Below are 15,144 nucleotides of genomic sequence, written 5' to 3'. Positions count from 1 at the left end.
GAATATGTTAAATAAAAAGTATTGGTGTAGTGTTGAAAGAAATATGAGTAGGTAAAATGAAAAATATGTACTGTTCATGAGTTTTTTTTGCAAATAACTGGTAAACTTGCTCTCAGATTACGATTTAACTCTAGGGCTTGACCCAAAATGACAAACCGGCCAAACCGATTGAAACCGGACCGGCAGTTCCGGTTGCATATCCCCCAAACCGAATATCCATTTGGTCCAAAAAAATCCAAAAACCTAACTGAACCGGACCGGTATCACCCTGCAGCTAGTGAAAATTAGTTTCCTAAAGACCATCTCCATCTCTTACTCTAATTTGAACTCAAACACAAATTTGATTAAAAATCATCCAAAACACCACTCCACTCCACAATAGCATTGTTTCTTTTTCTTGTCACGCTCCAACATCGAAACCCGAAACCCTGACCGGTGAGTTCTCCCTCTCTCTCCAGGGCTTCGAATGGCTGAAGCAGCTGAAAGGAAGCCAGTTTTGTGGGAACCAAAGCTCCCTCTGCTCCCGTCTGTGACAAAAAATGGATCCGTTAAATCTCAACCTTTGCCCGAAAGTGTTGCGGTATATAGGCCTACTACAGAGCTTGTTGATGGCATGTTCCTTCCTCCTAACAACGCTAAGAAGTTGAACAAACTAATGACGAAGCAAGTCAAAGATACAGCTGGAAAGAATTGGTAATTCCTTGCTTATCGAGATCATCCCAAACTCTGCTATTGACCTTCTCCTTCCTTCCTTTTAATTATTGGTTTGTGTTATTTTTCATAATTTAGGTTTGACATGCCTGCCCCAACTATCACCCCGGAGTTAAAGAAAGATATGCAGCTACTAAAGGTGCACTCTCATTGTTTATGTTGTGGGCTAATCATGTTGTTTTTGCTTCTACAAACTATCTGACTGCACCAACACCCTCACTCTTACGGTTTTTGCTTGTTTTCGGGTTATATGATATCAATTTACTGCAATTCTACAATGATAATCAAATGGGAATCCATTTAGGCCATTAGGAATCATCACGCTATTGTATTGATTTCAGCTGCACCTGCTAGGTCATCGCTTACTCCAATATCATAAGTAGAAATCAAGATTCCATTGCAGGAAAATCCAATCTTTACCTGCTTTAGCATCTTGCGATTAGACCCTGCCTAAGCCGAAGTTAGCATGCACTCTACTCTGGAACATGGCACGTTTTTGTTCCATGGCATGGTAGTCAAATTCAATTTTTGATTTTTCCCCCTTGTAACAGTTATCCTTTATCAGTCAAGAAGAGTCTTAGAGAATCACTATTTCCCACGGAAGGAATTCTTGCACCGCCACAACCAACCTCTGGCCACAGTACACCACTACGCGCCACAATCCACGAATTTTCTCTCTCATGCGCTCTACCGCTCTCTATAAATGTGTCTTTTCTATGTACATATTTTACACACACACGACACATATACGTATGAACATATATATGGGCTGCTGATTACATTCTATTATGGTTATTGTAACTTAAAATTGATGCTTATGATCTTGAATGAGGAGCTATAATGTATCTTGATTGGTAGATTTTGGCTTTCCATGCCTTTGTTTAAATAAATTATGAGGACTACTTTTTATTCCGTATTTGATAAACCTGTGGGCCCTCTATGCATTAGGGTTGTTGATTAAGATTTCTTCTTAATGATTATTAGGAACATGTGCAAAAAAAATGAACGAGTGCCTCGGGCAAGACGCTCGATTCAAAGTTGCCACTTGGGTTTGAAGGTTTGCCACCCGAGGAGCCGAATTTTAAACGCAACTCTGTGTTTTTAATTTGAAAAAGGCTTGTTACCAGTCCGTTGTCACCATAATTCTTTAGTTTGGGAGCCAGTTTACAGAAGGGGAAGGTTTTTAAGGCACCCATCTCGTCCAATCTGGAAATCGGTCTTTACTTGAGCATTTGCAAAAGATGACTGTGATTCCAATTCATTAATCAAGTTTTAGCCATTTAGGGGGCGGGGGAACAGTTTAAAGGGGATTAAGACTATAACGCGTTTGCAGGCGATGATAGACAACATGCTTTATTTAGAATAGTAAATAGAATAAGAGCAAGTTCTGTTGAATAAAACAGATTCGAGGGCACTGTCTTGGAATGACGTGCTCAGGAAGGAACCCACATGCATTGATCCAACCACACAGATCACTGCATGCAGTTCAAACCTGCGCGCGCCAATCCCATACTAGCGCACTCAAATGTGCTCTATCCCACAACTTCTTGCTTGTATCCCTCTGGGCTCTGGAATAGCCAGGACAAACCACGCAGTTTAATGACAGTTTAATATACAAATATTGACAAGGAACTAGACTAAACAACAAATAAAACAGTAAATACACCCAATAAATAGTGTGGGGACAAATGGTGGGCAAAAGCCAAGTTACCCATGCAAGGCCACTCACTAGATAGTACTAAACCAGCACGCGTAATTACGCAACCAATGTGCACCGGTTCTAGCCAGCTTTCCAGTGTTTGACTGTTTGGTTTTGCATGACCTAGGTTTTGGGACATGTCCAGAAAAACCCCAAGGGTATTCCAATGATACAGAAATGGAAAAGAAACTGATTTTTGCGCTCCATTTTTTACTGATGGCACTCCAATTTTAACGTGAAGTTACTAGTAACTTCATGAACTAAGTGGAGCGCCATCAGAAAAAAGTGGAGCACAAATATCAATTTCCAAATGGACAATTTCCAAATGGAAACTAATTAACAGGCTAGTACTTGAATACAAAAGCAGTAAACTGGTTGTTAGACATGCTTAGTGTGATAAATGGACAAAAATAGAACATAGAACAGGGTTCCTATCCCCACGCAAGATTAGCATGCGCAACCACATAGTGGCACGCGCGAGCTAAGGATCTACGCGTGCATGTCCCCTGTGACATGGTTTTTGAAACCTTGTCAGCCTTAGGGCCGGTATTGATTACCAGCCTTGGCCATGCTAGCCCCCCCTCAGGGATCAGAACATAATGGACGAAGGTGTTTATACCTTGATTTTAGGTTTGAAAAGTGGTTGAACTTGAGATTTGAGGGTTGATTGGTGTTGCTTGAAGAGTGGTTGAGTGTTGGTAAGTGAGGAACTGGTGGTGTGTTGTTTGATCTCTTTGTGTGGCAGCTTGCCCCCAAAGTCTCCCTCTCATTGGATGAGAAGGGAAAGGTGATAGGTGGGATGTAGACACCCCCTGTTCAGATACTGCTTTTTAGACGAAATAGAAGGTTCTACTGTGCTATTGACCCCTGATCATGGCAACTGCACGTTGTATAAAGGTGATTTGACACAACTTTGACCAGCGCGTCAGTTGTGGACCTGCATGCGCGAGTCAATGTGCCACTTGCCTTGGTCAAGGGTCCAACATGATCGATGACTGACACGTGGCACCATACTCGCGCGCGCCAAGTGTGAACCAGCACATGATAGTAGGGTTCTGGGAGATCCTATTGGGTACCAAACGCTCAAAGATTAACAACTCGACATTCCTGGGGTGTTCTCGACCCGTTTCATCATAGGGGAATCAAAAACCAAAACCAGAAAAGAAAGAGTAAAGCAAAGCAATTCGGAAGTCCAGATTGGGGTGTCTATTCACTGTTTATAGGATATAATGGAATGAAATAGGATAACATTCAGGAAGAGTCCATCTTCGACTAGAGAAGATCTAAACCAATGGGCAAAAACGCATTTGTAGCTCAACTTACATGGGAAGCATGCATAAGATTTTGTCTTTATAATAAGGGATGAAAGTTTAACCCAGAAACCCAACCGACCGAACTGAACTGATCATTTTTTAACAAATCCCGTCGGTTTTATCAGGGTTTTCAATTCGGTTCGGTTTAAATGTTTCTAAAAATCTGAAGTTTGGTTCAGTTTCGGTGTCAACAAAAAATTAACTGAGGAATTAAGGAACTAGTTAATACTTGATACATGTCACCCCTTAATCCTAGCCATCCATCTCATCCCCCACTTTGCAGATTATAGTTCTACTAGTGTAGAAAACAACGCTAGCATCTGACAGTTGTTTGTTCCCGCTTCCCATATGCCGCACTTCCTAGCAGAACCTATCAAACCCTTGACAACTCAACGCCATGGCTGCTTACAGTGCAATTCAACTCTGAGCTAGCCATTGTCCTCTACGTAGAAAACCATATCGCAAATGCAGAAAATAGGCATCCTCTCACTCTTCCACTCTGCAATTTTGGTCGAAATCCTTTAAACTTCCCACCGAGCCGTACTGTGTACCCCTTTCGTCGGTCGGCTTTGGTTGAGAAACTCTATGAACCAACTGGTTAGGTTTGGCGGCGAAAATGGTCAAAAACAGACTGAATTGACACATGGTCAATGTGGATTGATGGGAGCTTAAAAAGAAGGTAGAAATGCACTGCATGTTTCATTAACCATCTCATTCTTTGTAAAAGAGCTCTTGACTAAGATAGAACATTTTACATGATTTGTAGTGTAGTCTACCCAATTAATTCTGCTCGGCATATAAAGCAAGCCACATTTTAGGTAACAACGGGCTGTAACACATGTAGGCCAACATAATACTAAATAGTTCGCTGCATTCTTAGAAGTCTTTTGTAAGCCATGTTTAAATGAACCTTTCTTGCTCACAAGGTGAACTATTGCAGGTATAGTGTGTCATTTGCCTGTGATAGCTAGTCCCTGTTGTAATTGACACTACTCCCCACTGCTGAAATTCTCAGTAATCATCTTTGGACCGATTCATGTTCTAAAGCAACTTGAGTAGGTTTCATAATTTCCCAAGTCATTTTTCCCTTTTTAGTTGTTAATACATGATAAGTAAACTACCTGTATAAGCATAATTTGACTGGATTTGATCAAGGTTACATTTCTACTGGGTATATCGATTTGGATTGTTCCTGACTTTGCCTTCTGAACATGGTCATGTTACCATTTGTTTCAGTTGGATTGACGGTTTACATTGGTTTTAGTTGAGGAGTATATTTGATCCTAAGAGGCACTACAAGAAGGGTGATTCAAAATTAAAAACTCTTCCAAGTATTTCCAGGCAAGTCCTTGGTATTGCATATGAGCAATGAGCATCTGTCTACTTCGCCATTTGTATTCCTTTCCAATGCCTTAGATTAATCTCACTTGATTAAGTGTTGCAAATTGTAATATTTGTCGTTTTCATAATTAATTAGGTGGGCACGGTCAAAGAGACAGCATCAAATTTCTACATAGGTAGACTTACAAAGGAGGAGAGGAAAGCTACCCTTGCTGATGAGCTACTTTCTGATCAAACCCTTGGACAGTACAGGTGAGGCAGCATAATGGACATTTCTTTTTTTCCTTGTATTTTCATGCTGGTACTAGATGGCATGTCCAGTGTGTTAGAAAGGCAACGAAGAAATGCATGATTAAATGTACATCTGTACCGAGACTGGAACCTGTGACTGAGTTTCTTTGGACGGCATGCTTGATAATGGAGAGGCTATGTATAATTAATGACTAAAAACACCTCCTATAAGTTTTGGCTGATTAGGCTTTTTTTCCCAATGAGCTAATTAATTAACACAAGGCAAAACCAAAGCAAACAACAAGGGAATGGCTGATTAGGCTTTACTTCGCTAGCGAGTAATTTCTTTTGAAGACCCTCTAGTTTGTTTGCGGTTCTGCTTATTTCTCATCTTGTTGATCCGCCTTTTGCAGAAAGCGCAAGGTTCGAGAGATTAATGAACAAAACCGTCTTGCTGGAGTTGACAAATGGAAGATAAGAGGTAAGCAGTCCTGGAAACGAGCTAAGCAAAGAAGACACTGATGGTTTCAGTAGGTATCCCACGGAAGGTTATTCCCCAACTAAGAAGTTCAAGTTTTGTGCTGGCTGAGATGGATGGAAGATCTTAGCAGTTTTGGTGTTGCGCTTTAGTGAAATGAGAGACAGATCAACCTTGAATGTTTATAATCTTCTTGGACTTAAATTATTCGAAACATTTCATGAATTATAGTACTTTGCTACATAAATCTTGGCCGTTTATGTTCTAATTCTAGTTACTATATATGGAACAATGATGGGTCTTGACTGTTTATGATAAAGATTCTTGTCATTAATGATGAAACTTTCACTTCCAGAGTAAGGATCGCCATACTTCATGCAGAACATGGAATCCCACGCTCCATTTGCGTGTAATGTGGGACTTTCTGCATCTCAATCCACATTGTACTCCTTGTTCCAAGGACTCAGGAACTAGTGCAGGACATGGTTTGTTTTTAGTACCCCAACAAGTGTATTCCAAGAACAGGTTCATGAACTCTTCCTGCAACAGTTCCAGAAAATCAAACGCCTAGGTAGAAACCAATGGGGGTCATGGAAGCAGGAGGATGAGAGCAACTCTTGTGTCAAAACATGCCTTTATGTGTTTTTTGAACAAAACGAAGAGAGAGAAAAATGCTAGCAAAAGAAAAACTGCAACATTCGAAAAGAGTAATGGAAGCTCGCGTGTTCCCTTCCACATGGGGATGTGAAAACGTTCCTGGGCTTTCCGGCTCCCTGCTTCTAACTTAGATCTTATAAAGGTTGGGTAGATTACGGGTTTTTAAAAATTCTTTCAAAAATTAGCTGCTATTTCAGTTGTTGAAGACTGATTGCTGCAACAATAGAATAGTGCATGGAACACAAGACGATGGCGACGAGGAAACTGGACATATTAATAGACAATTTAGAATTGACAATTGCTTCTTTAACAATGAACGAAAAATCACCTTCTTTGTTCTAACTGTTTACACAAGTTGATTGTGATACTTGATTCAAGTTTGAAGTTTTTGTATCCACAACCTTTGTTCAGGGCAGGGGTTCTTGCCAAGATTTCTAAAATTGCTGCGCCGATTATCATTTTGAATCCAACTACAATCATTCGAGGCCTGACTAGTAGTATCAACTATCTAGATTTCAGATTTATGTTACGTCGCAAACCATCTTTTCGTAAGCAACCGGAGCAATGAGGACACAGAGCACAAATACTCGACACTTGATTTGAACGTTTGAGAATAATAAAACAGGTACCGATGAATCTATTAGCCTATTACATGGACTTGTGAACTTCACCCTTTGGGTGTCCGATACCAAACATCGTTTTCCAATCATTCAGATACGCGTACAGCAACACAGCACAATAACCAACTTACCATATCCTTCCATAGAGATGACCGCCATCTTAATTCAACTACTACTTCCGTCAAAATATAATATTAATTAAATGACCGTCATAGGAGGATTTTTTTTTTAATTTCCGTCATAATTTTTTGTCCACCTATTTTTTCATCCACATAATCTTCTTCCTCCACGTAATTTTTTCGTCCACTTAATCTCCTTCACCTAATCTTCCTCCACCTAACTTTCCTCCAACCACCAACCATTCTCACAAATAATTCTATAAATAAACTGTTACAATCTTCCAACTACCACATAACCATTACACTATTCTCTTCAAACTCTCATCATGAACAACTTAGCCCAAAGAATATTGCAAGGAGAATTCGACAGATCTTCCTTTGATGACTGCAATGGCACAACTAATTATATATGGCTAGGCAGTACCGAAAAATACAAAGAAGACGGAACCAACAAACAGGCCATATTGGTTTGTGTAGCTGTTTTAAGTCTTTCCGGGTGCTATTTCAATAGAAGGTTTTGGGATGGGAAACCTATCAATGTACCTCCATGTTTATCTTTCTGTAGGTGTTTTCTTGTAGTAATAGGTCTTGACTCCTGTATTTGTTCCACTTCACTGTTTATCGTTCTTGGACACTTTTTGTGATGGACTTTGATGTTTTAGGCTTGTTACATTTTATGATATGCTACAATTTAGTCCTATAAATTAATTTCCTTTCCATTAACATCTTCGTACATGAGTTTCAAGACACTAGACCAAGTGGGGCTCTCAAATTTCTCTACCAAACAGTTGAATCTTTTGCTCAGTTTTTGTGAATTTTGACCCCATAACTATATATGGTAGAAGAATTGACCTAAACACGATTGAAGTACCCTTGTTGCCAGTGGGGTGGTGGGGTTGGGATTTTTGGTGTATTTCTAAAACCTTGTGTTTGTCTCTTGTCCTACATTAGCTAGGTTTTGTCTTTTTCTATCTTAAATGACAATGCACATTAGTGGGCTTTTGAATGCGGCTAGACTTAGGGCTGCAAACGAACCGAGCCGCTCGCGAGCGGCTCGTGACTCGGCTTGCTAACGGCTCGTTCGAGCTCAGTTCATCAAGCAAATGAACGAGCTCGAGCCAACATTTTCAGCTCGTTTCATAAACGAGCCGAGCTCGAGCCACTTGATGCTCGGCTCGTTGAGCTCGCGAGCTGCCATATACAGTACATACATATACCAAACGAGCCATTTGAGCCGAGCTTGACCTTACATATACATATACCAATACCCATACATGTACCGAACGAGCCATTCGAGCCGAGCCGAGCCGAGCTCGAGCTTTTGAATATATGTTCGAGCCGAGTTCGAGCCCACATATTTCAGCTCGATTCGAGCTCGAGCTGAGGAAAACTAAGGTGAGCCGAGCTCGAGCAAGGCAAAACTCGGCTCGACTCGGCTCGTTTGCAGCCCTAGCTAGACTTAAGAAGAATGGGCTAAGGCCCAAGGAATTTCTGAAAAATGGCTTTGGAAGCCAATTAACCGGGTACGCATCACAGGTTAATCGCCCGCAAGAGGGGTGCAAATCCAGGATTAGTTGAACCTATGTTTTTTTAGGTTGTATCCTGGGAACGGTTACTGATAATTGAGATAATCCGTTTTTATTTTACAGCAGTTATTCTAACAGTGGTAGCTCAACGACAAGCACATTGTACTAAAATGTAAAAAAATAGGTGGTGAATTGAGATGCATAAGATTTGAAATCACCACCGGTGATTTCAAATCTTATGCATCTCATCCTCACCCTGCTAGGACAGAGGAGAGGGGTAGGATGGGAATTGCCTTGGCCAAAATCAAAGAAGTAAAAAATAGGTGGTGATTTCAAATCTTATGCATCTCATCCTCACCCCGCTAGGATAGAGGAGAGGGGTAGGATGGGAATTGCCTTGGCCAAAATCAAAGAAGTACCTTACCAAATACCAAGGTTACGAATCTCGAACCGTACCGATATTGTCCAAATTTGGTACTTTACACCTCTAATTTCGCTCTGCCTCAAATAAATACTGGCTGGTACCGGCGATACCGGACAGTACTAGACTATTTTTAAATTTATTTTATGCTTCCACTACCAGACAATACAGGCCGGTACTGGTAAATACATGACAAATACCAGACTACTTTTTATTTTTTTAATAAATGTGTATATTATACTAATAAATAAAATTTTTTATGTATGAAAAAAATACTAATAGCGATAAATTCGAAACGACCTGGGTATTTCACCGGTGCCGTACCAGTTGTTTACCAATTTTTCCCTCAATCGAAATCGACTGAGATTTCGGAAAACAATGCCAACAACAAAAATAAGGGCGAATGCGGCTATGTCTCCACAAAACGGATCCGTGGTTCCACGCCGTATTTCAGGACTTCATCTGAAGAGAAATGGCAGTCGAGTCAAATATGAGATTAAGAACGAAATTGAAGACAAATGGAAAAGACTTCCATTAATCTTCAACGATTGATCTATCGCCGTGAGCGACACATTGAAGATTCTAAGTTAAGCTTAGAATATGAAATTCTACTCCTACTCCTAGTTATAACCCGAATGGGTTAGTAGTGCAAAAAATTAAGACAAATAAAGATAAACTTTGATTTGTTGGAGAGGAATTACAATGAAGTCTTAAAAGACTATTTATAGAAAACGACAAACGTAGGAAATAACTTCCTAACTTCTCCACTAGTCTTCATTCAATCTTTTGCTTCCACTTGTCAAAATAACTTCCCACTTCCCTTCAAATGTGTAGGAGCATGACAAGTGTCCTTTTAACTTCCACATATGTAGGAGCAAGCCAAGTGTCCTGCATGCAAATTACAATAATAAAAAAAATACTAATTCTAGTTGTAACATTAATACGAATACTTAATAATAATAAAATAGGAAGCATTCTCATAATTGCCACCTTTCGGTCGATCATCGACAGGAGGTGAAATATGGTGTAAACACCAGTAGAAAAATTGGTACTCTAGCCGATACGGTATTCATAACCTTGACTCTTAAAATTTCAGTCTTGTCTCCATTTACTCCTATGGTTTTGTTGACCATCGTCAATAAGCGTGGATAGTACACGCATAAGGTTAAAAGATAAAGGGGTTGTTCGGTTTGGATTTTGAGGAAGATTTTTAAGTGTAATGAGTGAAGATAGATAAATAAAGAAAATTTATTGGGGACACAATTGAAAATTTTCCACTAGCAAGCGTATGTGTAATATTATGACTAGCAAATAAGGAAATATTCTTATATGCTTGAGGCCTGGTAAAGTACATGAAAAGGATCCATGAAAAAAAATTGGACCATCCAGTTTTTTTTTTTTTAAAGTGAATTGAGTGAGGTTGTGATGACCGATAGCCAAGTTGGGTTGGGCTCCGGTAGAGAGTCTTGGTAGACGTATGGATGGGTGGTCACAGGTCCCCATTGCTTTGTTAATGCAAAATTCAGTGTTATATATTATAGTAGATCATGACCCTATTTTAAACAGTCTTTTAAAGCCGTGAGAGCCGGGCATCAAAGCTTATTGAAATTTCACAGTTAAGCGTGCTCATCCTGTAATAATGTTGGAATGGGCAGCCTACATGGAAGTCCGTGGAGCTTAAACGGCCAAAGCAGACAATATTGTACGAGGTATGAACGGGTCGTTAGAGAATTAGCCCCGTGAAACTAAGCAAAGACGGGTTTTGTTCACTTTGGATTTTCAGAACCACCCCTCTTTCTTATCACGGTTTCTAATAAATAAATTCTCTCCGCTTATGGAAATTAATGGTTTGTGATATTGTCTGCTGGAAAAAATTTGCAGTATAATATGACACTAGAGAAAGGTAGGCTAGGTAGCTCACCTAGCATATATCATCTGATACACTGCAATTATTTTCTATGAATATAGTATTCATCACCGAAATGGTGATATAATTAATGTAGAATATTCATTGACCTTTTGAACATATTTTTATTAGTAACAAAATATATAGGTACTATATATCATCACTAGCACAATACATATGCTAGCTTGTGCACATTTTTGACCAAATTTTTCTCCAACCTAAAGAACGAACAAATTAATAGTGGTAATAGAATACTAATCTTGAAAAAATAAACAAAGAAATTAAATTGTCACCACTCACTAGCATATATATATAATTATGAACTACTATTATGAATTGGATTGTGCAAGCATGCTCATATGAGGATTATTTTAAAAATTTGAATCCTAATTGTAGTCGTCACTATCATGCACGAATGCCATACGAGGAAACCCTTTTAAAAAAAAAAAAAGTAGTGTTAGTGGTCGCTTACCTATCATTTTCTTTTTGTGAGTTTTAGAAATTTATTCTTTGGATTTACTAGTAGCTAGGGAGGTGATTGAACCAACTTATGTACATGTTGACAATAATTTTCGTTCTACTCTTGTCAAAAGAAAATCATCCATGCCGCTTCTACGAATTTACAGGTTTGTAGTTTATTAAAAAGCATAAAATGAGGGGGCCAGAAAGACTCACGAGTTTGAACCATACTTGGCTTTGATAGTCTCCCCTTTGAGCTAGCTTCCCAAGTCTTTGTTGTCGAAATCCAACCTGATCATGGCCCTCTTGGCTTATTGGCTGTGGTTCGGACCCGATGGGATGCTCGGGTGAGGGGTGGAGCCTGACCCATTGCTTACCCTGTTCAACCAGACAATCTTTCAAGTGGGGCTGTAAACGAACCGAATCGAGCCTAACCCTGTTAAGTTCGGCTCGGGTTCGTTAAGGTATGAGTTCGGCTCGGGTTCGGCTCGAGTTCGATTCGAGCCTAAACAACTCGGCTCGAGTTCGGCTCGGATTCGGCTCGGGTTCGATTCGAACTTGAACATCTTGGCTCAAGTTTGGCTCGTTAAACTCAAATGAATCGAGCCGAGCCGAATCTACGCTCGAATTGAGCTCGTTAAGACTCAGGTTTGATTCAGCTCAACTCATTAAACTCAAGCGAACCCAAACTCTCTCATTGATAGTATAGAATTTGGGAGAAAAATAAGTATTGAATTATATATACAACCTTAAAATTTTTTACATTTACAAATAGACCCCTATTGAATTATTAATTAAATTTTAAGTATAGGTTCGCGAACCTAACCGAGCCGAATACCGTTAGGCTCAGGTTCGGTTCATTTACGAAATGAGCCTAGAATTGAGGTTCAGGTTCAGTTCGTTTAGCAGAAGAATCGAACTCGAACGAGCTCTTACCGAACCGAGCCTCGAACAGTTCGCGAATGGCTCAGTTCATTTACAGCCCTACTTCCAAGTCACGTAGTTTGGTGGTCGGGGCTCGGGCATCACGACGCTCGGACAAAGTGTCCATTCCTTTGTGGTTCAGGCACTGTGCTTCGGACACTTCGAAGGTGCCAGATCGTGCATGTGCACCTAACCGCGCACCTTGCTTGATCGATACGTCCTGACTGACGTCAACCAAATGGTTACACCACTAGCCAATTAATGTGATGACAACTCACGCAACGTGAATGGTTCCAATGTTATCTTGGACGCCACTTGTGACGTCGAAGGCCGAGAGCGGTTAATTACCGTGTGTGCAAGGCACGCCCCAGCTTTTTTTGAAAAAGGCAAATTTTATAAAGGGACCAAGCCCAAAAAACCAAGGAGATAGCCTTGGGACAGAAATTACAAGACTCTTGCCAAAACTATGGCCACCAGAAAACCTAACTGCTCACAACAAAAGAAAACAACAAAAACACCAAACCCTTCTAATTGTCTACTCCGAATGGCATCCCCCAGGCCTGACAAACAGCAGCATCAAAATCAGAATGTATGGACAGCTTCATAGATACCAAGCAGGCTCTGATCTCTTCCTCAATTCTATTAACTAGGGTGTAGGAATCTACTCCAACTTGTCTGAATATTCGAGAATTTCTCTCCCGCCAAAGGAAGTACACTGAGACTGCTAAACACAACTAGTAAATAATAGTTGAAACTGACTTGGAACAATGTTGTGATCCCCACTGGACTTTAGCCAACAGACTCAAGCTATCCACATGCCTACAACACTTGGACCTGATACTAGTCCAGACCAAGGTAGCATATTGACATTCAAAAAATAAGTGGCTATGAGATTCCTGACCTCCATAACAGAGGACACAGTCCTTAGCATTAGTTACCCCCACTCCATCAGTTTGTCTTTAGTGGATAGCCTACCCAGAAGGGCCACCCACAAAATGAAAGACCAGCGAGGAACATACTTTTTATGCCATACCATATGAGCCCAATCCACAGTAGGGGCTCTATTTCGAAGGGTCATCTAGGCAGATTTTGCTGAATAACAACCATTTGGAGTCAAAGTCCAAACAACCTCATCCTCTTTGGAAATATCAGGTAAGAGCCCACCTTAAGTGTTTGCAATAATCTCACGGATGGCTACATTTCTAAGCCTTGGCCATCTCCATCCTCCCTGGTAAATAATAGAACTCACTTTGTCATTGAGAGATCTACCCAGATTGAAGCTCACTCTATCACCGAACTTCTGAAACAAAGGGCCCAAATTATGCCATTGGTCAAGCCAAAGAAAAGTAGAGAGACCATTACCAATTTTGGATTTAATAAACCGATGCCCTATATGTCTAAGACTGAAAAGTTTCCTTACAATCCATGAAGCGTCTGAGGGCAATAGAACGCCCCAACTTGGAGAGCAAGTCGCAGGAGTCTATATATAAGGTAAAGTGATAAACTCTAAAGAGGTACATTCTGCTTGGCTCTCAAACCCTAGTCCTGTACTTTTTCTCTCTTGAGCACATACTCACTAGACCGTCGGAGTGCCTTTTCGGTTGAACTCCGACCGGTTTGACATTAACGGTGTGCTAAGGCAGACAAGGCTTGGTCGCGCGAGAAATTAACCAGAGGACCGACAAGGAACTCTTACCGATCACCAACCCCCACATAAATAGCATGTATCTTCCCCTCCCTTTTCTTTTGGGTAAGTATTATTCCCATATTTTCTTTAATCGAAAATGGGAAAAAAGAAAGTCGATTTTTACGACCGTATCAATTTTCCAAGGCCTGCCTTAGAATTTATTCTTGTCTTAGGAGATGGGTTTCTTTTGCATGCATGTTTTCCTTTTACCAGACATTTTTTTTAGCTATTCAAACAGCATATTTTTTTATGCAAATCAGAATGTCTACTCAGCCAAGATCAACCAACAACGTACTATATTGTTAAACTTATTTGATTCTATATTTGACCAGCTGGGTCCTTCCACCTATATATGTATATGTCAAACCCTAGTTCATGTCCGGTCAATTGCCGAGATGAGCGGTTGAATTGACCGCTCTGCACCGCTCCCATTCCGGTAACAACAAAGAAAAAAAGAGAATAAAGGGTAGAATACGTGCTGCTACCAGCTTTATTTTTTCTTCTCATTGGTAGGAATTAAAAGGTTAAGATTGACCAAGAATCCTGCACTGCACCCACATCAACAATAGTATATTGGAACCATCGTACGACGTCTAACTCTTGATCCTTGCCTTGTCCATTCTTAATTGGTGCATCTATTTGATTTCTCATCGCGGAATTACTCCAATGCAGTAGCAGCTTAATTAAAACACAATTATGTTTAAGCACTTTAATTTGTACACACTTGCATGCACACTCTCATAGAGTGCGACCCACAAAACACATTTAGGGCAGGGTAGTTTTCGCTATTTTTTTTTTGTTGCGAATTAATTGTAACAGTCAAATTGTTTCCGCTAAATATTTTGTTGATGTATACAAAGAGAATGACCGATCTGGAACTCCGTGAAAAGTTGGGCTTTTACCATTTAGTAAGTTTAGCTTGGTGGAATCCACCCCTCAGATCGGACACACACACACCATATATATGTGTGAACAAAGTGGTTGTTTTCAAGGCAATCGACAAGTCAAGTAAGAGCCAGATTGTCTGAGCTATTAAAACTATACATGAATCA

General features: G+C 40.2%; 1 protein-coding gene across 2 annotated transcripts; it reads left to right on the top strand.

Moving 5' to 3' along the window:
* The first annotated feature begins 390 nt into the window (after nt 1-390).
* On the top strand, nt 391-6,092 carry LOC131304094 (rRNA-processing protein fcf2-like). Of its 2 annotated transcripts, XM_058331197.1 has the most exons (4): nt 391-693; nt 790-850; nt 4,988-5,316; nt 5,709-6,092. In XM_058331197.1, exons 1-3 carry the CDS (start codon nt 467-469, stop codon nt 5,093-5,095), a joined length of 396 nt encoding a protein of 131 aa, XP_058187180.1. In that variant the 5' UTR covers nt 391-466; the 3' UTR covers nt 5,096-5,316; nt 5,709-6,092. The 2 variants fall into 2 exon arrangements, with proteins under 2 accessions (XP_058187180.1, XP_058187181.1); XM_058331198.1 differs by lacking the exons at nt 4,988-5,316; nt 5,709-6,092 and adding an exon at nt 1,263-1,681.
* The last annotated feature ends 9,052 nt before the right edge of the window (nt 6,093-15,144 follow it).

The sequence above is a fragment of the Rhododendron vialii genome, chromosome 10a (assembly GCF_030253575.1).
Source record: "Rhododendron vialii isolate Sample 1 chromosome 10a, ASM3025357v1".
Lineage (NCBI taxonomy): Eukaryota > Viridiplantae > Streptophyta > Magnoliopsida > Ericales > Ericaceae > Rhododendron > Rhododendron vialii.
Note: the sequence above shows the minus strand (reverse complement) of the source record. Positions and strands in the feature narration are given on the sequence as shown.